A 20,489-nucleotide genomic window follows, 5' to 3' on the forward strand; every position below is an offset into this window, starting at 1 on the left:
AATCGATTTTTGAGTTGATCGATAAATAAAGAAATGAAAATGGACGGACACTCTTGCGCGATCTATCAGTATCTCGTGATCTTCTTCGTTACTAAAAAAAAAAGGAAAAGAAATTAACGGTGCAGAGCGATTGAACCAAAACGAAAATATCTTCCAGAAAAAGACATTTTTGATTGCGTATAATGAATATACGAAATTGAAATCATTAGCTGCCATATAGAGTACACTATTTAGCCGCTTCACTCACTGTCGAGACTCGTGCATGTTGATTTACGGTTTGTTTAAGCAAAGGTGATCATCAATTCCCAATTTCTTACTTACTTTCTCTTCCGGGATTTTTTTTTTATTCCAATGGCTTGCGTGTTACTGATTTCTTGATTTTGATTTTGTTGTTCTTGAGTTACTCTCCGTCTGCTAAGTAAGTAAAAATGTGATTTGTGATCTGGGTTTTGCTAAAGTTTTGATTTTTCTTCTTGTTTGTTTAGAGAATGATGAATCTAGGATCGCTTTCGTTGAGTACGACCAAGTCGAGTAAGCCAATGGTTAGCCTCAGCTTTTCGATACCGTATTTCACTCACTGGGGAGAGAGCCTGCTGGTCTGTGGCTCGGCTCCTGGACTTGGTTCCGGGAATGTGAAAAAAGGTTTGCTGCTTAAGCCATCCCAGCAGGATGATCAGCTCATCTGGAGTGGCTCTGTCTCGGTTCCACCTGGCTTTAGCTGTGACTATTGTTATTATGTGGTGGATGACTCGAAGAATGTGCTAAGGTCGGAGTTTGGGATGAAGCGAAAACTCGTGGTGCCTGAGACATTGACTGGTGGAGAGTCTGTTCATCTCCGTGATCTCTGGCAGGTTTGAGTTCTTTTGTCCTTTTTGAGCGGATTAGACAAATTTTGTAATCTGTGTTTGTAGTGTTGTGATTGATGTTCTGTTCCTTTAAATTTAGAGTGGGGATCAAGCTCTTCCGTTTAGAAGTGCATTTAAAGATGTCATCTTCCGCCACAGTTTCGATGTGAAAGTAGAAAAACCTCTAGGGGTCTTTATGAATAAGTCGGATCAAGATGGTAATCATTTTTTTTTATCTAAACCTATCACACCATTGTCTCTGAGATTCTCTAGTTTGTGATTGATCTCTTGGCTAACTTTTGTGGCCTTGTGACTTTACCATGTAAACAGATTCAGTTGTTGTCCAATTCAAAATCTGTTGTCCAGACATTGGAGAGGGAACATCAGTAAGCCTTTCTCTATGATCTTTGGTTTTCTTTCTTGTCATGTTTGAGTCTGATGTGGTGTGGTGGCCATCAAACCTTACCCTTGATTATGACATGTACAGGTGTATGTTCTAGGCACCCCAGCAAAGTTGGGGAAATGGAAAGTTGAAAATGGACTTAGACTCAACTATGTCGATGATTCCATATGGGAAGCAGATTGTTTGATCCCTAAAGCAGACTTTCCTATCAAATATCCTTTCTTTACTGTCTTCCAGACTAATTTGTTGAAACTACTTCTCATATGCTTTCTGTGTGCTGGGTTCTTAACGACTATTTCACATATAGATACTGTAAAGTTCAGAAGGAAGGTAGCGTAGGTTTTGAATCTGGTGGCAATCGGGAGCTGTCTCTTCACTCCATCGGTAGCAAACAGGAATACATTGTCATGTCAGATGGCTTGTTTCGAGTAAGTAACAGAGACAAGCTATAAACTAGGTCCTGATGTGACAGGATCAATGTTGTCTTAATATTATTTAAATTTACATGTAGGCAATGCCATGGAGGGGTGCTGGTGTTGCAGTTCCCATGTTCTCTGTTAGGTCAGAAGATGATGTTGGTGTGGGGGAGTTTCTCGATCTGAAGTTACTTGTTGACTGGGCTGTAGATTCCGGGTTGCATCTTGTACAACTTTTACCAGTAAATGACACATCCGTGCATAAGATGTGGTGGGACTCGTATCCCTACAGGTAAGACGATGACATGTATGTTAGTTTTGTGCAAGTTCAATAGTGGGTTGCTGTCACTCACTTAACAGATGATAACAAATATTCCAGAAGTTTTGTTTTTATCGTTTCTTGACTATTGAATTCATGAATAGTTCATTTTTTGCTTAAATTTGGTTTTCGAGACCTTGGGTTCCATATTCTTGGTTAATGATTAGTGACTGAGCCTGAGGCTCTGGTGAATATTAGTGTTTACTTAGTAAAATGTCTATATCAACTCATTGAACTGTCTGCTTCATCCTTATTGTTCCTTTACTCCTTTGGCTTGCTTCTCTTTCAGCTCGTTATCTGTGTTTGCATTGCACCCATTATATCTTAGAGTGCAGGCTCTCTCTGAACGTTTGCCAGAAGATATCAAGGTAAGTTTGTACACTTATTGTATCCTGGAAGAGACTCCTAAGAAATAAATTAGCTGACCTTTTTAAGACGTTCTCTTTCAGGAAGAAATTCAGAAGGCGAAGAAGCAACTGGACAAGAAGGTAATCAGTCCCTTGTTAGACGTTTCATAGCTTTTCTTACTTTTACACTCTTGTATTCTTGAAAAAGATAGCATCAGATAAACGGGATATAGTATTTTTAAATGCTTTGTGTCTGTATCAGCATGATGTGTTTGAACGCCTGCAAGTAATTGCTTCATACGTTAGTTCGTCACAACCAGAGTTCGAGTGTAAACTAATCCTTTAAAGATTGTTACGCGTAGGATGTTGATTATGAGGCTACCATGGAAACTAAGCTTTCAATTGCCAAGAAGATCTTTGACCTAGAGAAAGACCAGACGTTGAACTCAAGCTCCTTCCAAAAATTCTTCTCTGAAAACGAGGTATGCTTCAAAATCTTATTGTTTTCTTGATATCTCTTGATAATTGTCTGTCAGCGTTCCATTTGGCTTACTGAGTTTTGCTATCTTGGAAAGGGCTGGTTGAAACCATACGCAGCTTTCTGCTTTCTCCGTGACTTTTTTGAGACTTCAGATCATAGTCAGTGGGGGACCTTTTCTGACTACACAGACGACAAGGTATTATTTGCTTTTATCTTGTTCAAGTTTAGTGATCGAATTAGTTAAAGTTTTCCAGATGTATTTCATCTGGATAGTTTCAGTAATTTCTCACATCTCCAAATTACATATGCCACAGCTTGAAAAATTGATATCCAAGGACAGCTTGCACTATAACACTATATGCTTCCACTACTACATTCAGTACCATTTACATGTACAAGTAAGTATGTTCTGATTCGATTCATCTAGTTATATTCCATTCCTGTAAGTGAAGGCGGTTACTGGATGTTTCATCTAAAAAAGTGTGTGTGCTGGTTCCATTTTCAAAAGTTGTCAGCAGCAGCAGAATATGCAAGGAAGAGAGGAGTCGTGCTGAAAGGAGACCTACCTATTGGCGTTGACAGAAACAGTGTTGATACTTGGGTTTACAGGAATCTGTTTCGCATGAATACGTCAACTGGAGCACCTCCAGACTATTTTGACAAAAATGGTCAGAACTGGGGATTTCCTACTTATAACTGGGAGGAAATGTCAAAAGACAACTATGCCTGGTGGCGTGCTCGGCTAACACAGGTTGGCATTATTGTCCTTACCAACCACATCCTTTGTAGATCTGAAGGCCGACCACATTGCATACTTGCTTTGCAGATGGGAAAATATTTCACAGCGTACAGGATTGATCATATATTGGGATTCTTTAGAATCTGGGAGCTTCCAGCTCATGCTATGACTGGTTTAGTGGGGAAGTTCCGTCCATCTATTCCGTTAAGTCAGGTACCCAATCTACATGCTTACAGTTAAAAAAATTTGGTTTAGAGAGTCAAATTCTTAAAAGCTTATGGCTGCCGATGAACTAATATAAAGTTAAGGAGAAGTGATAAAACTGCTTCTGATGCAGGAAGAGTTGGAAAAGGAGGGAATATGGGATTTTGACCGCTTAAGCAAGCCCTATATCCAGAAGAAGTTTCTTGAGGTTAGTTTTCCATCACATTTATTATGATCTGCTTTCTTCAGTGCTTAGTAAGTTTGTGAGTTTTCAAGGCACAACCATTACCTCGTAAAAACATCCTTACCTTTTTATTGATAATATGTCATTGTTCTGTTCCTTCAGGAGAAATTTGGAGATTTTTGGCCTTTTATTGCATCAAACTTTCTTAATGAAACTCAGAAGGACATATATGAGGTAAGTAGAATTCCTCATTTAGAGATCGTATTCCTTTGGAGAACCACGTTATATAGTCAATAACACTTTGGAGTACCAAGTCTTACTTTTTTTCTGTTAAAACCTTTTTGGTGTTTTTTTCTTCTCAGTGGATGTATTAACCTTTCTTTATTGGTTTCCTTTAATTCTACTCTAGTTCAAGGAGGTCTGCAACACAGAAAAGAAGATTGCAGCAAAGCTGAAGTCATTGGCTGAGAAGTCTTTATTGCTAGAAAATGAGGACAAAGTTCGTCGTGATGTCTTTGACATTTTACGGGTAAAATTTCATGAATCACACGTGCTTCCAGATTTCTTCTCCTTGTTATATAAAGTGACTCTGTCCACTCCATGTCTTTCTCGAGTCCACTGTCTCAATTGTTTATTTCTGTTGAACTTTTGTCCCTAGAATGTTGTTCTGATCAAAGATCCAGAGGATGCAAGAAAATTCTATCCTCGGTTTAATATTGAGGATACGTCAAGCTTCCAGGATCTGGATGATCACAGGTACATTCAAAACCTTTTCCTAATCACGGTAGTATACTTCCCAAACCAAGAAGTCTGCTCTTGTTCCTATGATTTTATATCGCTCATGAACATTTTCACAGATCCTCTTTTGCTTTTATATCGTGCTGTAATTTTTCTACTTTTCATCAGCATGGGAAAATCTGATTTAAGTTTTTCTGATACAGCAAAAATGTTCTGAAGAGACTATACTATGACTACTATTTCCAACGCCAAGAGGATCTATGGAGAAAAAATGCTTTGAAAACCTTGCCTGCTCTGTTAAATTCATCTAATATGCTGGCCTGTGGGGAGGATCTGGGTCTCATTCCATCTTGTGTGCATCCTGTATGTGTGCTCTGTTTTCCTTGCTCTTGGTTCATCCAACCTCTTTTTACAACTTGTGTAGAAGCATATGCTAAAATTTATAGTTACTCAGGTAATGCAAGAACTGGGGTTGGTTGGCCTTCGCATCCAGCGCATGCCCAGTGAATCCGATGTGAAGTTTGGGATTCCGGCTAATTATGACTATATGACGGTTAGATATATTTTCTCAGAATTCTATCTTTCTCACTTATAGCTTCCCCTTCCATTCATTTTCTGAGAAATTTGTAATGGGTAAGTGATTCACTGCATTATTCAAACTATCGTCTTCATATTTCAGGTGTGTGCTCCTTCATGCCACGACTGCTCTACACTACGGGCTTGGTGGGAAGAGGACGAAGAGAGAAGACAACAGTACTTCAAGGAAGTGATTGGTGTAGATGAAATCCCTCCAAGTCAGTGTGTTCCAGAGATAACTCATTTCATTCTGAGGCAACATGTCGAAGCTCCATCAATGTGGGCTATTTTCCCTCTGCAGGTAATCATCACCACAGTCTGATTTCTCAGATTTATTAGAACTTTTTATCAGGCTCAACAACAATATGTGTTGTTTGTTTGTTTTTTTTCCTCTGGAACAATTTAGGATATGATGGCTTTGAAAGAAGAGTATACTACTCGTCCTGCAACAGAGGAGACGATCAATGATCCCACAAACCCTAAACATTACTGGAGATACCGTAAGTAGTACTAAGACTCAAACCCTCAACGGTTACAGTTTAACTTAAATTGAGATGCGGACTGTTTCTTTGGTGCACATAGGTGTACATGTGACGTTGGACTCGCTTCTAAAAGACACAGACCTGAAGTCAAGCATCAAGAACCTCGTTTCGAGCAGTGGAAGATCTGTTCCTGCTGGTGAAGACATTCAACAAAAGCCAAGGAGAAGTTATAGCCAATGGCTCGACTAAGCCAAACCCATGAAGCGACAAGTCCTCTGATTTCCTGTCTGGTTCCACAAATGTTGCTTATTAGTTATTCACTCAAAAATAGTACAGGAGCTCAACATTATTGTCCATAAGGCATAAACTCTGTATTTGTTGTTCGTGTCCAAAATAAAATCCTTAATTTTCGGTATTAACTTAGCTAAGAACGTAGGTTTTAAGTTTTCTGTTTTTAAACCTTTGTTTTTAATAATAGCAAAACTCTGATATTCATAACCGAAAAACGCGGGAAAACAGAAACGTGAATAAAGAAGAGACATTTATAGCATAACAAAAATAGATTTAGAGGAAAAGGGTTGAAGAAAGAGAAAAAATAAGAAAACCAAAAAAAAGAAAGGAGGAAGAAGTATCGTTTCGAAAGAGGGGAGTCTCAGGAAAAAAAGGACAGATTTTTTTCCGGTGACAGTGTCGGTGTCTCTGACGCTCCTCTCTGTTTTTCAATCTTTCTCCGTCTCTCCCTGAATGCCTTCATCCGTATTCAGGGTTCGTCCATTGATTCTTCTCCAAGCAATCTTATTCATTCTTTAAGGCTTCCTTCCATGTGAATCATCTTCTTGTTTCTTTTTTTGCAGCAAATTGCGGCGATTCATGGTTGGAGGAGCGAATACTTAAAGGGCACAATGGATTCAAGCGAAGCAAAGGACACACCATCTTGTGGCTGTATATAGATCCAAGTTGATTTGTAGGTTTTTGAAAAAAAATACGAATTTTGTTTTAGTTGTGTAAATATATAAATAGGAGTGCCAACAAAGTTTTGGCATGAATTGCTTGGCTACGACCATAATCATCACCTGCAAGCCCACATTGATCTCGGATATGGCCGTGGCTATTGATCCTTTCACTGACCAGTTCCCTTACTTTAACCGATCCTCTCAAAGATGCAGACTTCAATCCCTTACCAACCTTGACTTCAACTTCCTCGCGCAATCCTTTAATCATACGGTTGAAGATGACAACATCCATCGAAGTGTTTCCTCTCCTTGCTTCTCCATAGCTGCGTCTGCGAATATGGAGGAAGATCTCAAAGCAACCACGGCTCCACGGATTGAGATTCTTGGTGGACAGAGAGTGCCCACCGTTCGTGCCCTTGTGGCTGAGGTGACCATGGCTATTGTTTCTGGAGCTCAGCCTTTGCTTTTACCAAGTGGCATGGGAGGTGCTTATCTTTTGCAAACCGGAAAAGGACATAATATTGCTGTGGCTAAACCGGTTGATGAAGAGCCTCTAGCCTTCAATAATCCTAAAAAGTCCGGAAATTTGATGCTTGGGCAACCGGGAATGAAACACTCAATTCCTGTTGGAGAAACGGGTATCCGAGAACTAGCTGCTTACCTTTTGGATTACCAAGGCTTCTCTGGGGTTCCACCAACAGCATTGGTTAGTATCTCGCATGTCCCATTCCATGTCAGTGATGCCTTCTCGTTCTCCTCCATGCCCTATAAAGTTGCTTCCTTGCAGCGATTTGTGGCTCATGATTTTGATGCAGGAGAATTGGGTCCAGGAAGCTTCACAGTGACCTCGGTTCATAGAATTGGAATACTTGATGTGAGACTCCTGAATCTTGACAGACATGCTGGAAATATGCTAGTGAAGAGATGTGACAAAAAAGAGGCTTATAATCGACTTGGGACCGCTGAGCTTGTGCCTATTGATCATGGTCTCTGCCTCCCTGAATGCCTAGATGATCCTTACTTTGAATGGCTAAACTGGCCTCAAGCTTTGGTTCCATTCTCTGACACTGAACTGGAGTATATATCCAATCTCGACCCTTTCAAAGACGCAGAACTTCTGAGAACTGAACTACACTCTTTGCCCGAATCTGCCATAAGGGTCCTCGTTGTCTGCACAGTTTTCTTAAAACAAGCTGCAGCTGCAGGGCTCTGTCTCGCAGAGATAGGCGAGAAGATGACTCGGGATTTCTCCAAGGGTGAAGAGAGTTTCAGTCTTCTAGAGACTATCTGCACCAAAGCGAAAACAAGTGTCGTTGGCAAAACTGGCGAAGGCAGTGACTATACTCACGAAGGAAATGAAGTGAACACGGAGTTACACTGTGGAATGCTTAAGTTTGACGGTGGAGATACCCCATATGAAGCAGAGATTTCAGAGGTATTTCATGTATCTAAACCACCTTTGGTTCCAAGAGGACCACGTGCAAACACCATCCCCACCAATGTAACTGCTCCGATGTTGTCATCACAAAACCAGCGGATTACTCATCATGAGAAAAATGCAAAAGAAAAGAAGAGAGGAGGCAAACAAGAAAGATGCACCATGAGGAGCAAGAGCCCACCAATTTGTGCAAACCATGATGAATCAAAAGGTGTTTTTTTCGTGGACATGACAACAGTTGAATGGGATATGTTCCTGCAGAGCTTCCAGACACTTTTGCAAGATGCACTGAGCAAAGGGTCAACGCCAAGATTAGGATGCTCCTGCGAAATTTGAGGAAATCAATTAATAGAAGACAGGCAAACGACAACCGAAGAGATAAAATCTCATAAGGTTAACTTTCAGGTGTTTATATATAGGTACAAGTGTGCATTACTGCCAAGATGACCATAGTGCAAGCTGTAGGCTAACTATCAATACCTTAGAAAGCATATGGATTATGAGACGCGCAGAGTAAGCCGTCCACTCCAATACTTCACTTATTTTTCTTCTTTCTGATCCCCTTTTGTATCATGTTATTCTGAAACATTAAGTACCATATATTTCTATACAAAAAAAAAAATCAATTTTAATGTAATCAGGAGTATATACACTCAAGCTAAGTTTCCTTGTAATTTACATGTTCTAGGTACTTTCTGGTTGAGACCAAATATAATACTGTGGGACGATAATATAAGCTTCATTTTCGTAATACAGAGAAAATAATTTATATGTAAAGAAGTTGCATGTTGAATAGTACTGTGCAAGAATTGGCTACTAGTAGATCCTTTCAGCTGTAGACACTGGCCGCAGGAAGACTACAATGACTGTGATGTTATCGCCACTACCACGCGCTGCAGCCTCAGTTGCTAATCTCTTTGAACACATTGAAGGTTCTTTTACAGTATCCCTGATTATACCAATAACTTCTTCATCGTTCACAACATCCCAGAGCCCGTCGCTTGCCATTACCTACCACATTCAATCTATTATTATTCTCAACCGTCTAATAAACAACCAAAGTTTCATTTATATGACATGAAAGTAAGATACAATTTACCAAGAACTCATCATCAGCTGATAGAATTGTCTCACTAATCTCTGGTTCTGCTGTTACAGCTGGCTTCAGGTCATCATCTCCTATCGACCTGGTAACCTGTTACAATGCAGGATTTTCAAAAAATGACCAACATCATTTTCCTCTAATGTCAGCGATTATTGTCACTTTGATATCATTTAAAGGAAGCCTATCGAGTACATAACGACCAAACCTGAAGGCCAGCAGGAGCAACTCTCCATGTGTCAACCAACCATTCAATACGCCCACCTTCTCCAACCACACGATTTCTTTCATCAATACAGGTTGCAAGATGTGCCTGAGTACCAATGCCGAAGTTGAGTTATGCGTGGAGATGGAAAAGAGGGCAACAATAGAATACTAACTTAGCACACTTTCAGTAAGGTAGTCTCATCTCACCTTACTTAGAGCAAAAGGGTGGCCGGCGCGGCATAAAATTGCCCTGGAGTCACCAACATTTGCAACGAAAAGCTTATTCTCTACTAGGAGAGAGGCTATAGCAGTACAACCAGGATGCCAGTCTTTCTGACTCACCCTTTTTGATTGACGATGGGAATCAAGTTCTTGTCTGAAAGCTAAATCAGTCCTAACAAATGCTTGTGATAATGCCTCACCAGCGCTGAAAATGAGACATACCAATGGGTTTTTCGAACAAACCATGCTGAAGAGTAGGGAAAGTTTGAGCTGAGCATTAACCTTGTGGAACATAAGCTTTGAACTAGTCCTGGCAAAACTTGAGCAGAAAATTCAGCAGCTGCTGCACCTGCATGTCATTCAGGATGCTATTTTATATCTTACTTGATGGTAACTAAAGGATTTGGAGTAAAAAATTGTATTTTTTATATCTTTCCTGGGTTAAAATAGCAGTTGGTATACCTCTGTGACCATCGAAGATGGCAAATAAGTGGATGCTTTCCTCATTACACATGTGAGGCATGAGAAAGTGTGTATCTTCCATGGATTCTCTTCTTCCACATGTTGCAAAAGACCCACAGGAAATTACAGGGACATAGCTTGAAGGATCATCTATTGAAGTAGACCATAATTTCACATCAAAGACAGTGGAAACAGATGATTTCTTGGATAAACACTCCCCTTGACTAGACCAATTAACGATGTCCCTGTACTCTCCTGAATTTTTAATGATGTCCGCCCCATCTGTATCACTCTGGGAATTATAAGTTTTCTCAAGGAGATGACCTTGCTGTTTTCCTCTCACTTGTTCCCAAATTGATTCTAGTTCCAAACCCACATTGTCCGAAGAAGGTCGTTTAGAAGGATCAGCTTCCCAGCAGTTTTGTATCAGAGATAGCAAATTCTTTGGAAGGTGCAATCCAGTTTCAGCAAGAGCAGGTCGCAGACCAGAAGACACAATGGCAGCTGTAAGTTGCTGTTCTGTGTAATTCATCTCTAAAACAGTGTGAGCCTGCCATCCAGATATGCAAAGGGTACACTATGTGTCATGAATGAAAAGAACAGGAATGCACTTATATAAACATCTATATGTAATTGACTACATGTCGATATTATCATATATATATTTATCACAGAAACCGTAAGAATTGGGCTGGCCAAGGTATAGCAAAATCTTTGAAAATGAATGCAATTCAGGAGCCTGAATATATAAAAAATACAGTATATCGTATATAAAGGCTTCTCCCAGAGATGATCATGTCAGAATGCGAAATGAGGAAAGAAATTTTAACCTGAGCTTCTGCACGAAGATCAGTATATGGAACAACTCCAGTTAAAAGCTCACTGCAATGTAAGATGGAACAACAAATCATAACCACAGGGATCTTATACGAAGAAAGCTAAACATACTCCTAACAAATTTCAATATCTGAAGAAAAATTGAATGTAAGAAAATACGAAGAAAAACTTTACAATTTTCAACTCAAAGATAGTTCTTACTTGATCAAAATCCCAAAGCTATAAATATCTGATTTCTCAGTATACATGTCTTTCCTCAGTAATTCAGGGGCCATGTAAATAAGTGTTCCGACCATATTCTTTTTGTGGAATCCACCAGTTGGCTTCCCAGACGATCTCCAGTTCTGCAGATTAACTTCGCGCAAATTCTTCTTGTATTCAGCTAAACCAAAGTCGGCCAGATATGGGAAAAACTTCTCGTCAAGCTGCATCAACAAAAGCTCACTTAAGCATCACAAACAAATTTCATAAAGAAACAGAAGAAGTACTTATATGAAATAAGCACATAACAAGATAGAGAATCTAGATAATGGAAGAAGAGAATTACAAGAACATTTGCTGGTTTCACATCCCTATGAACAATCCCGTTGTTGTGAAGATATTGCAATGCCTTTGCTGAGAAAACGAAACAGACAGAATTTGAGACACGAATGGCAAAAAAGGACGTTCCTTTGAGACAAGGAGAGTCATATACCCAAGTGAAGCGTGATCACTAACACTTGATCAATACTCGGAGACCACTCCTCGACGTGTAACTTCTCAGCTAAGGTCCCAGACTCGTACAACTCAAAGAAAAACATGTAATTTGGAGGCTTCGCATGTGCTGCTAGTAACTTAGCCACACCAGGATGATCGAGATTGCTTCACCAGAAAAATCAACATTTTGAAAATGGGTTCAAGTAAGAAATTCAAAATGGAACAAGAGAAAGAGAGACCATAAGAGCTGCAAATTTCTGTGGAACTTGTCGAGGTCATCGGAAGTAGACAGGATAGGCTTTTTGGCTGCTACTCTTCGTCCGTCGAGAATCGCTTCGTAAACAACACTCTCTGATCCTGAAAATTTCTCCAGAAAAATCGAATTCAGTGGAATGAAGATTGCAGCTCTTTAGCGATTAGGAGAAGAAACAGTACCTTTAGCGATTGGGGAGAGAAGAGTGAACGAAGAAGAAGGGAGATGAAGAGGAATCGATTCACTGGTGCAACACCCTCTAATGCAGGTGTTTGGTTTCACAATTTCCATCACCATTTTTTTCCACCGGAAGAAACAAACGACGAACAGAGAACCGGTCGAGAGTGATGACGATGACGACGAACTCCCCAATTTCGCAGTTTCAACCGTAACCTCATAGAATGCATGCCGTTTTCATGTGTTTAGAACGCTATAAAATTAATGTAAACCACACACATCCTGCCGTTTTATTTGTTTTTCTTATCTCTTGGACTTTTCACAGAGAAGAACGCGCACAGCCGCTCAAGTGAAGACACGTGTCATTTGTTCCTTGATTTGTCACTTTCATACCTTAATCGCCAAGCAACGTAAAAGATACCGACATGGCCAAAACCTACGAATCTGAAATTGTAAGAAGCATAATAAGACTCTCTATTAAAGATGGAATCAAAAACGTTCTGGATCGTTGCCCTTCTTATCTGTGGAACAATTCAATTAGCGATTTGCAGATCAGAAGAGAAAAGCACAGAGAAGACGATGAAGCTAGGAGGCGTTCATGATCTCCGAGGAAATCAGAACAGTGGAGAGATCGAGAGTCTCGCTCGATTTGCCATTCAAGAGCATAACAAACAACAGGTTTTTGAATCCTCTGTTTTTATGATCTGATTATATATCCTATGAAACTTTGTCTGATTAGTTTTGTTTTTTTTTCCGAGTAAATACAGAACAAGGTTCTTGAGTTCAAGAAGATTGTAAAAGCAAGAGAGCAGGTAGTTTCAGGAACGATGTACCACTTAACCCTAGAAGCAAAAGAAGGTGATCATACAAAGAATTTTGAAGCCAAAGTGTGGGTGAAGCCATGGATGAATTTCAAACAGTTGCAGGAGTTTAAGGAATCCTCTTCTTGAATTTCACTTGTTCAAATGTAAACACAAACAACTGATGCATCTATGATTACAAATGCTCTGAGAATAATAATAGTCTGAGATAAATTGGTTCCGGACCACTGTGTGTGTGTACTGTGTAATGTATTGCTATAGGCAAAACCTTAACTTAATGTAATCATTCTGTCTTTGTATGTTTGCTTTCTGTTTATTCTTATGTTTCTATACAACATTGCATCTATTCAAAGATCGTAAACCCAATGACAAAGAAGACGGCTTCTTTACTTATCTTTGAGAGAAATGATACAACTAATCTCATCAAAAGTTTTTCGATGATAAACCACAAGAAACATGTCTACAAACAACAACAAGAGCATCAGCAGCAGCAACCAAAAGGTAGACGAGAGTGACATTTACATATCAAAAGGCACCCTTTTGTACAGATCTGAAGGCAACCGAGGCGTTGCAAAGGCTTGAACAGGGGTACGCATGTAAGTTACGAGTCCAGGGTTTTCAGACATGTCAATATCCTCCGGTTTAGTCCCTTGAGGAGGTGTCCAAACAAAATGGTGAAGCAAATGACTCATCATCGAAGTCACCAAATTGATACCAAGTTGTGCACCGGGACAAACCCGTCTTCCAGCTCCAAACGGAAGCAGCCTAAAATCATGACCCTTCATGTCAACATCTTCTTCCAAGAATCTCTCTGGTCTAAACTCTAATGGATTTTTCCATACAGCCGGGTCTCTAGCCACAGCCCAAACATTCACATGAACGTTTGATCCTTTGGGAATATCATAGCCACCGATCTTGACATCTGCGTTAGATCGGTGAGGGAGCATTAGAGGCGTCGGAGGGTGCAGCCTGAATGACTCTTTAACCACGCATTGCAAGTAAGGTAAGCGGGAGAAATCTGGCTCGGTTAAGATCCGGTCAAGTCCAACCACTCGGTCGAACTCTTCTTGCACTTTTTGTTGCACTCTTGGATTCTTGATCATTTCCGCCATCGCCCACTCCGCTGTTATCGCTGTTGTGTCCATCCCTGCCGTGATCATATCCTGCACACACACACACCATTTCCCAATCGTGAGCAACAAGAAATCTACACAAATTAGCTCAACTGATTTCATAAAAGCACTAAAACTCACCCATAGAAGACCAATGATAGTATCCTCACTAAGATCATACTGATCCTTCAACGTAAGCAACGCATCAACGAAATGCTGTTTCGCTCCGCTAGACTTTTGACGGGCCAAAGTGTGCTCCTCCATGATAGCTCTCGTGAGGCGGTCGCGACGAGCCCCATGCTCAGCAAACGCCTTCTCATCGGCCGGAAACATCCACCTGAGCCACGGGATGTGTTCAGCTATCGATAGTGAAGCACCTAGCTTCAGACCGTTGGATACTATGGCCTTGAATTCAAGCCCTTGATCGTCCACAACACCTTCCGCGTTCATAAAACGCTTCCCAAAGACTAGCCGCGTTATGTTGTTGAACGCAACCGCTCCCAAGTACTTCCGCAGTTGTAAACCTTTTGCTCTGTTTTCTGAAAAAGATACATAATCAAACACTGATTATACTATTTCCGAACTAATATTTTTTATAAAAAAATATTTTTTCTCTAAATTACATGCTACTATATATAGTAGTATTAAATAAAAACTAATCATTATTTTATTTTTTAAAATCTTTTACTTAATTAACTCTCACAGTATGGACTGGTTATCTACCCTCTCAACCCGAAACATTTGTTGATACCATTTTAGATTAATAAATAAAAGTCGAACATTATTCATATAGTTAAACAAAACTAATTTGACGACACAAACATAAATTTCATCATTTCTGACGATAATTAGTAGAGGCAACCTGTGGCTTGCGTTATTTTGTATAAAAAGACAAATCTGGCATAAATTTCGTTCTTTCCAAAGAACATAAATTACGATTTTGAGTATTTAAAAAAAAAAAAAAAAAATCTTACCGATTTTGTATAATAGAACTTTCCTTAATCAGAGCATTTTACTACAAGTCGTATTCTAGATTCTCTTTTACCTCTTTTGAAAGATTTTTATATGGATAAACTTAAAACTCCTTTAATGGCAGATTTTCTTCCTTTCTTTCATCGAAAAAGATTGACCTAAAAACGACAACGTACCAGGAAGGTTACAGTCTCTGAAGACGGATTCTACCATGGCGGTGACTTCATCTTCACGGATAGGTCTGAGAGACTCGAGTCGTTTAGGTGTGAAGAGCTCAAGCGTGCAAACTTTTCTCACCTTCACGTAATGAGGCCCATAATCGGCCCATATAAGATCTTGACCGTTGCGGCTAAATGCTTCGGTTGATCTGTTCCGGTGCCGGTCGGCGAGTTTCTGGTCGTGTTCTTTCAGGACTTCTTTTGCTAGCTCGGCGCTAGATACGACGACGTTTAGAATTGAACCGATCCAGACCGATATGATTGGTCCATAAGATTGAGCCCACTCGTAGTAACATCTGAACCGGACCGGTTTTATGTCGTAGAGGTTACCGACGATTGGCTTGGGGCGTGGCCCTGGTGGGAACTTGAATCTCAGCCCTTGGATTAGCTTGTAAGATACGACGGCGGCGACAAACGCCACCGCTATTAGAAACCACGACATAGGATTTAGTTTGTAGTATTTTTATGGGTCAGTGATTTATTAGCAAAAAGGGAAAGAAAAAAAAGTGTAAACCGAATTCACTTCTAGAATTCTAGATATGAGTGGTCGAGACTTTGAATTATATTAGGGAGGGGGTTGGTGAACCGATTTATCTTTTTTTTGTTTTTAAATAATCAATTTCAGAAATATATACTCCCTCTGTTCCTAGATATTTGATGTTCTAGAGTTTTAGTTTGTTCCACAAAGTTTGATTTTTTAGGTTTTTGTTTTATTTTTTATTGATTAAAATTAATATATCGTAAACTTCAAGACGTAATGATTAACTGTTTTCTAATATTATTGGTTCAAAGTTATTAAAAAATATTTAGTATAAAAAAGTAATTGACAAATAATTAAACAATGATTATTTCTTAATATATGTGAAAACTCTAGAACATCAATCTTTCAGGAATAGAGGGAGTATTTGTTACCAAACTTCTTTTATGTAAAACAAGAAAATATGCAATTAAATTGCAAAGTTCAAGACAATCAAAAGATGGATAATGTCCATTATTGATAGTGATAAAGTAGGGGAAAGTTGGTGGAGAAAAAAAAAACAGAGGTAGATAAATATCTATTTTCAGATTTAACTTTTATTCAAATGAGTAAACTTCTTGGATATCAAATTATCAATATTCAGATTTGAGGTTTTGACTGGTATAACTAGTTAACTACTGAGGAAAATTTTCAGAGTAAAAATAATTACTTTGGTTTTTACTTGTTATTTACTAAGTTGAGGTGAAATACATGCACCTGAGCTGGATTTGTTTTTTCTGTAGCTTTCATAATTATAGATGAATATTCATTTCTTTGTTGTTATTGAGGTAAAGTAATATATCTTGCTGTTTGTTTTATAAGGTGGATAATATTAATTATAATTTGTTTTCATTTTTATTGTATCCCTTTGATTATTTTTTATTATTTTCTCACTTTCACTCTTTTTCTTCTTCTTTTTTTGTTTTTTTACTTTCCATTTGGTAAAAGTAAAACCACCTCTGTTTTTTTTTTTTTACCTCTGTTATTTCTGTTACACTACTTTAGAAAGTTTCATACTTTCGAATTTTTTCGTTTATTGGGATACGCAGGAGATGTGATGATTACTATGATTATTGTCATCCGAGTATCAAGTATATACTGATATACAAACAATGTTTACCAAACCACAATTTCGAATCCGATAAGTTTTTGGTCAACGGTCGAATTAAAATAGTTTGACCAATGTATACGCGATGTAAATGTTATAAAAATTGCATTTTTAATGTAAACAAAAAAAAAAGTAAAGAACATTCACATTCTGTTTTAGATAAATATTTACACGTTCCATAGTCAGAATAATATTTTCTTAAATTATTTGTACGACGACTCTTCTCATTGTTCTTTTCTCCACCCACACCACTATATATTATCTATTTATTCTCATTGTCCTTTTAAAATGCTTATGATTGTTGAGAGTTCCAACGATGACATGTCCACGAACTTTTATACGCAGTGAAAAAATATCTATGAAGCTAGAATAATAATCAGCTTAGTTATAATGTCTTCTTCGAAAATAGAAAAGTATACTCCACGTTAAATTTAGTAATGGTTTCGTCTGCTCCCATCATTAAAATGTCAAATCATGTTTTCAATTCCAAATTTTTCAAAAACACGTTTGATTATTGGTCCAACGGTAATAAACGCTTCTTTTTAACTCGGTGATTATACATGTCCCCGTAGGCAATAGACTTTGGTGACAAGCGTTTTGAGAGCGAGTGGGGAAAGTGTAAGAAGGTTTAGTTTGGGGTTGGTGAGAGAGACACGTCACCTTTATTGGCAATCACATGAAGTAGAGAGAGTTGGTGTGATCCGACCAGACATAGCTGCGTGCCATAGATAAATTTGAACTCACTCATTACAACTTCGTCTATTTTTGCCTAATAAATTTTCCAAAAAGAAACTAGTGACTTTCTTTTTTTTTTGTCACCTAAAGAAACTAGTGATTATTGATGTTTTTAACCTTTTTTAAAAAAGTGACTAGTGAAATGGTGTTAGACTTATTTGAAAACTTGGTGAATGAATAACTCAATGGTTATATTTGTTTTAAAAAATTAATTGAATGGTAAAAATCCGGATCATTCCGTGGTTTAGAAAATACTGTTGATTTGCTCACACTTTGGTATGACCGTATGAGAACAACGAATGTCACGAATCATCTGTCACAAAAAAGAAGAAGATAATAGACTATTCACGAATCAATCAGTTGGTAATAGTTCTATTTGTTTCAAAACGCAAAAAAAAAAAAAAAGGTGTGGGAGAGTCGGTGTAGTATGTTGGGGTCAGTGGGACCAGACGGGTAGGTGAGAGTGTTTTTGGTGAGACGTAAATTTTTATTTGTTTTTGTGAATTTTTTTCTTTAGGAGTCTTGTGAATTCTTGTTATTATATTCATTATAGGTGAGTTTAATGATTCAATATTTGGTTCAATTATAAGACGTAGGTGTTATTTATAACAAAGAGAGGTTTATATTGTGTTAGGCCCTACTTTTTTTTTGGGTTAAATTAAAAATGTCTGGCCAAACTTCTCCCAATTACCTTTTTTTTTTCAGCAAACATGTTACATGCAACGGCAACTAGACCTTGCGTGCAAAGAAGTCCACCTTCACCTTGACAAATCCAATAATTGATTCTTTAAATTCTAAAAGAAAATAACTCTGAAGTAAAAAACTTTGGGCATTGTCCCACACGAAGTTAAAACACCGTATAGACATAGTAATATACACACAAATGCATGTTCCGTTACATATATATACCCACAACCATCTTTTAAGAATTACGAGACCAGCTTATAAAATCTATATATCTATGCCCTCATCATCATTTTCTTGTAACATTATAACATCTTTAATCTTTTGCAGGAAATAATGTCGAAATTTTATAATAATAACTCGGTGAAGCCGATTTTGAATCTCATATACAGTAGCTATGTTTTGAGAATGAATTAAGATTTCTATATTATTTAAGGTTAGTAGTATCAGATCGAAAGAGATTCCATATTTTTTCTGACTAACGTTTTTGTCAAAAGTAATAATCAAACTAGTGATGTTATTTCTTGAACAATTCTTGGGTTCACCCCTAGGGGTGAACCATTATATTCACCCCTTTTAGTTTTAACAAAAATAAAATTTTATATCATTTAAATTGAAATTAAAAGTTAAAATAAAATAAATAAACAAAATAAAATCATTCCAAAAAAAATTAGTTAATGGCGTCGTTGTTTGAGGAACCGAATATAAAGATCAAATTGCTTGAAGTATGAATCTAAGACGAATCTTATGACCCAATACGAAACATGACACGACTACTGTCACTTCATCACCTTGCTTCGAACTGCATCCATTCTTGCACTCTTCATTTGGTATTTATCATGCATCATCAATGCAATATGAACAAACATAACATCATATCAATATCCAGAAAACATAACCTCCTGTGATTAAAGGGAGCAAAGAGTGTTGCAGGATTCATGTAATTAAGTTCCTATTAGCACTACATGGCATAATGCACACATCAAGATTTTCCCCTTTTTATATTTAAGACTTAACTCCAGGAACACATGATAAATAGCTTACATCACTCTTGATGATTGTCCATTTTTATCATCTTGACAAAGGAAAAAGTTGAGATTCTCATTAGATGCAAGACATTTGAAATTTGGTTCAAGATTTGTCAAATTATGCTACATGTAAGGCTGCGATTTAGTCTCTTAATTTCCTAACCCAACTACTCAAGTAATGCAGAGAAAGCAGATAGAACTCAAATGCCAACATAAACTTCAAGCGTATAAGAAGTAGAATTGAACTCATGAAAACTGCAACAAATTTAAACATCAAAATTTGGATAAGAAACATAAAACTGAAAACATGGCTTCGCCTAAACAAGAGAGAGCCTAACAGAAATGCATCAATCTATAGAAACCTCCATTTGCTAGTGCACGTAACCTTTAAGACCAACACAACAACCTTCATAAATAACATATATACCAACTCTACACCTAATCGACAAAAATCTCCAAGTCGTTTCTGAATCCAACTGAACAGAACCGTCGTCTCTTTCCCGTTCGAAACGAATGCGTTTTCCCTTTCGAATCCAATCAAGGAGAACCACCGTCGTTTCCTATTTTTTTTTTGTTGATGATTTTATTTTCTTAATTTATTGTATTTGTTTGGTTAATTTTTAATTTCAATTTAAATAATCTATATATACATTTTTGGATCACAATTAGCAAATAAATCATGAAGTTGAGAAGTATTTACAATGACATGCCACTAACATTAATTATTTAGATTTGTTTTATTTAAGTAAAGATTTTTAATTGAAATTCATTTCTCATATATTTAGCAAAAGTCTCTACAAAATCTTTCTTTATCTATTTAAGTAAAGATTCTGAAATCAAATATGTTCTCAACAATTTACCAAAAATCTCTACGACTTAGTTAACTTCTGATTTTTATCTGCAAAAAAAAAATTAATTGTAACAGTTCTCAGAATTTGCAATAAATAATAAATCTAGATGACAAAAAAAAAATCTATATATATATTTTTGGATCACAATTAGCAAATAAATCCTGAAGTTGAGAAGTATTTACAATGACATGCCACTAGCATTAATTATTTAGATTTGTTTTATTTAAGTAAAGATTTTTAATTGAAATTCATTTCTCATATATTTAGCAAAAGTCTCTACAAAATCTTTCTTTATCTATTTAAGTAAAGATTCTGAAATCAAATATGTTCTCAACAATTTACCAAAATCTCTACACAATCTT

The 20,489-nt window shown here is 37.6% G+C and overlaps 5 protein-coding genes across 7 annotated transcripts; 3 read left to right on the plus strand and 2 right to left on the minus strand.

Annotated features, from left to right (window-relative positions):
- Window positions 1-65: 65 nt before the first annotated feature.
- LOC9315961 (4-alpha-glucanotransferase DPE2) lies at window positions 66-6,153 on the plus strand. Of its 2 annotated transcripts, none has more exons than XM_021027485.1 (23): window positions 66-291; window positions 486-851; window positions 946-1,063; window positions 1,176-1,231; window positions 1,333-1,460; window positions 1,550-1,676; window positions 1,760-1,956; window positions 2,273-2,351; window positions 2,433-2,471; window positions 2,693-2,812; window positions 2,906-3,007; window positions 3,126-3,209; window positions 3,320-3,562; window positions 3,638-3,763; window positions 3,888-3,962; window positions 4,101-4,172; window positions 4,348-4,467; window positions 4,597-4,694; window positions 4,880-5,039; window positions 5,131-5,229; window positions 5,356-5,553; window positions 5,659-5,752; window positions 5,835-6,153. In XM_021027485.1, exons 2-23 carry the CDS (start codon window positions 489-491, stop codon window positions 5,981-5,983), a joined length of 2,847 nt encoding a protein of 948 aa, XP_020883144.1. In that variant the 5' UTR covers window positions 66-291; window positions 486-488; the 3' UTR covers window positions 5,984-6,153. The 2 variants fall into 2 exon arrangements, with proteins under 2 accessions (XP_020883144.1, XP_020883143.1); XM_021027484.1 differs by lacking the exon at window positions 66-291 and adding an exon at window positions 347-418 and having other exon boundaries at window positions 5,835-6,149.
- A 92-nt stretch (window positions 6,154-6,245) lies between these two features.
- Window positions 6,246-8,876, plus strand: LOC9315962 (phosphatidylinositol 4-kinase gamma 1). Its single transcript, XM_002879849.2, has 2 exons — window positions 6,246-6,499; window positions 6,589-8,876. Exon 2 carries the CDS (start codon window positions 6,776-6,778, stop codon window positions 8,459-8,461), a length of 1,686 nt encoding a protein of 561 aa, XP_002879895.2. The 5' UTR covers window positions 6,246-6,499; window positions 6,589-6,775; the 3' UTR covers window positions 8,462-8,876.
- Window positions 8,617-12,419, minus strand: LOC9315963 (protein kinase and PP2C-like domain-containing protein). Of its 2 annotated transcripts, XM_021027487.1 has the most exons (13): window positions 12,087-12,419; window positions 11,891-12,008; window positions 11,650-11,816; window positions 11,503-11,570; window positions 11,157-11,380; window positions 10,949-11,000; window positions 10,119-10,668; window positions 9,939-10,005; window positions 9,642-9,861; window positions 9,436-9,540; window positions 9,225-9,320; window positions 8,925-9,136; window positions 8,617-8,705 (listed from the first exon to the last, which is right to left on the minus strand). In XM_021027487.1, the coding sequence occupies exons 1-12, from the start codon at window positions 12,199-12,201 to the stop codon at window positions 8,942-8,944; spliced, it is 1,977 nt and encodes a 658-aa protein (XP_020883146.1). In that variant the 5' UTR covers window positions 12,202-12,419; the 3' UTR covers window positions 8,617-8,705; window positions 8,925-8,941. The 2 variants fall into 2 exon arrangements, with proteins under 2 accessions (XP_020883146.1, XP_020883145.1); XM_021027486.1 differs by lacking the exon at window positions 8,617-8,705 and having other exon boundaries at window positions 8,774-9,136.
- Window positions 12,420-12,493: 74 nt separating this feature from the next.
- On the plus strand, window positions 12,494-13,201 carry LOC9317810 (cysteine proteinase inhibitor 3). Its single transcript, XM_021027492.1, has 2 exons — window positions 12,494-12,759; window positions 12,849-13,201. Exons 1-2 carry the CDS (start codon window positions 12,565-12,567, stop codon window positions 13,029-13,031), a joined length of 378 nt encoding a protein of 125 aa, XP_020883151.1. The 5' UTR covers window positions 12,494-12,564; the 3' UTR covers window positions 13,032-13,201.
- A 67-nt stretch (window positions 13,202-13,268) lies between these two features.
- LOC9315964 (cytochrome P450 98A3) lies at window positions 13,269-15,758 on the minus strand. Its single transcript, XM_002881698.2, has 3 exons — window positions 15,163-15,758; window positions 14,156-14,553; window positions 13,269-14,065 (listed from the first exon to the last, which is right to left on the minus strand). The coding sequence occupies exons 1-3, from the start codon at window positions 15,644-15,646 to the stop codon at window positions 13,421-13,423; spliced, it is 1,527 nt and encodes a 508-aa protein (XP_002881744.1). The 5' UTR covers window positions 15,647-15,758; the 3' UTR covers window positions 13,269-13,420.
- Between the last annotated feature and the right edge of the window lie 4,731 nt (window positions 15,759-20,489).

Source organism: Arabidopsis lyrata (genome assembly GCF_000004255.2).
Source record: "Arabidopsis lyrata subsp. lyrata unplaced genomic scaffold ARALYscaffold_4, whole genome shotgun sequence".
Classification (NCBI taxonomy): domain Eukaryota; kingdom Viridiplantae; phylum Streptophyta; class Magnoliopsida; order Brassicales; family Brassicaceae; genus Arabidopsis; species Arabidopsis lyrata.

What these genes read in the sequence shown, in the direction of transcription:
- LOC9315964 (XM_002881698.2), bottom strand. Translation starts at nt 15,646, where the DNA reads ATGTCGTGGTTTCTAATAGCGGTGGCGTTTGTCGCCGCCGTCGTATCT. An exon ending in CAGAGACTGTAACCTTCCTG is followed by an intron (nt 14,554 to 15,162) that starts GTACGTTGTCGT and finishes TATCTTTTTCAG; the next exon opens with AAAACAGAGCAAAAGGTTTA. An exon ending in CTATCATTGGTCTTCTATGG is followed by an intron (nt 14,066 to 14,155) that starts GTGAGTTTTAGT and finishes GTGTGTGTGCAG; the next exon opens with GATATGATCACGGCAGGGAT.
- LOC9317810 (XM_021027492.1), top strand. Translation starts at nt 12,565, where the DNA reads ATGGAATCAAAAACGTTCTGGATCGTTGCCCTTCTTATCTGTGGAACA. An exon ending in AAGAGCATAACAAACAACAG is followed by an intron (nt 12,760 to 12,848) that starts GTTTTTGAATCC and finishes GAGTAAATACAG; the next exon opens with AACAAGGTTCTTGAGTTCAA.
- LOC9315962 (XM_002879849.2), top strand. Translation starts at nt 6,776, where the DNA reads ATGAATTGCTTGGCTACGACCATAATCATCACCTGCAAGCCCACATTG.
- LOC9315963 (XM_021027487.1), bottom strand. Translation starts at nt 12,201, where the DNA reads ATGGTGATGGAAATTGTGAAACCAAACACCTGCATTAGAGGGTGTTGC. An exon ending in CAAAGCTTATGTTCCACAAG is followed by an intron (nt 9,862 to 9,938) that starts GTTAATGCTCAG and finishes TCTCATTTTCAG; the next exon opens with CGCTGGTGAGGCATTATCAC. An exon ending in ACCCTTTTGCTCTAAGTAAG is followed by an intron (nt 9,541 to 9,641) that starts GTGAGATGAGAC and finishes ATTGGTACTCAG; the next exon opens with GCACATCTTGCAACCTGTAT.
- LOC9315961 (XM_021027485.1), top strand. Translation starts at nt 489, where the DNA reads ATGATGAATCTAGGATCGCTTTCGTTGAGTACGACCAAGTCGAGTAAG. An exon ending in TGTCAGATGGCTTGTTTCGA is followed by an intron (nt 1,677 to 1,759) that starts GTAAGTAACAGA and finishes ATTTACATGTAG; the next exon opens with GCAATGCCATGGAGGGGTGC. An exon ending in CTCAGAAGGACATATATGAG is followed by an intron (nt 4,173 to 4,347) that starts GTAAGTAGAATT and finishes ATTCTACTCTAG; the next exon opens with TTCAAGGAGGTCTGCAACAC.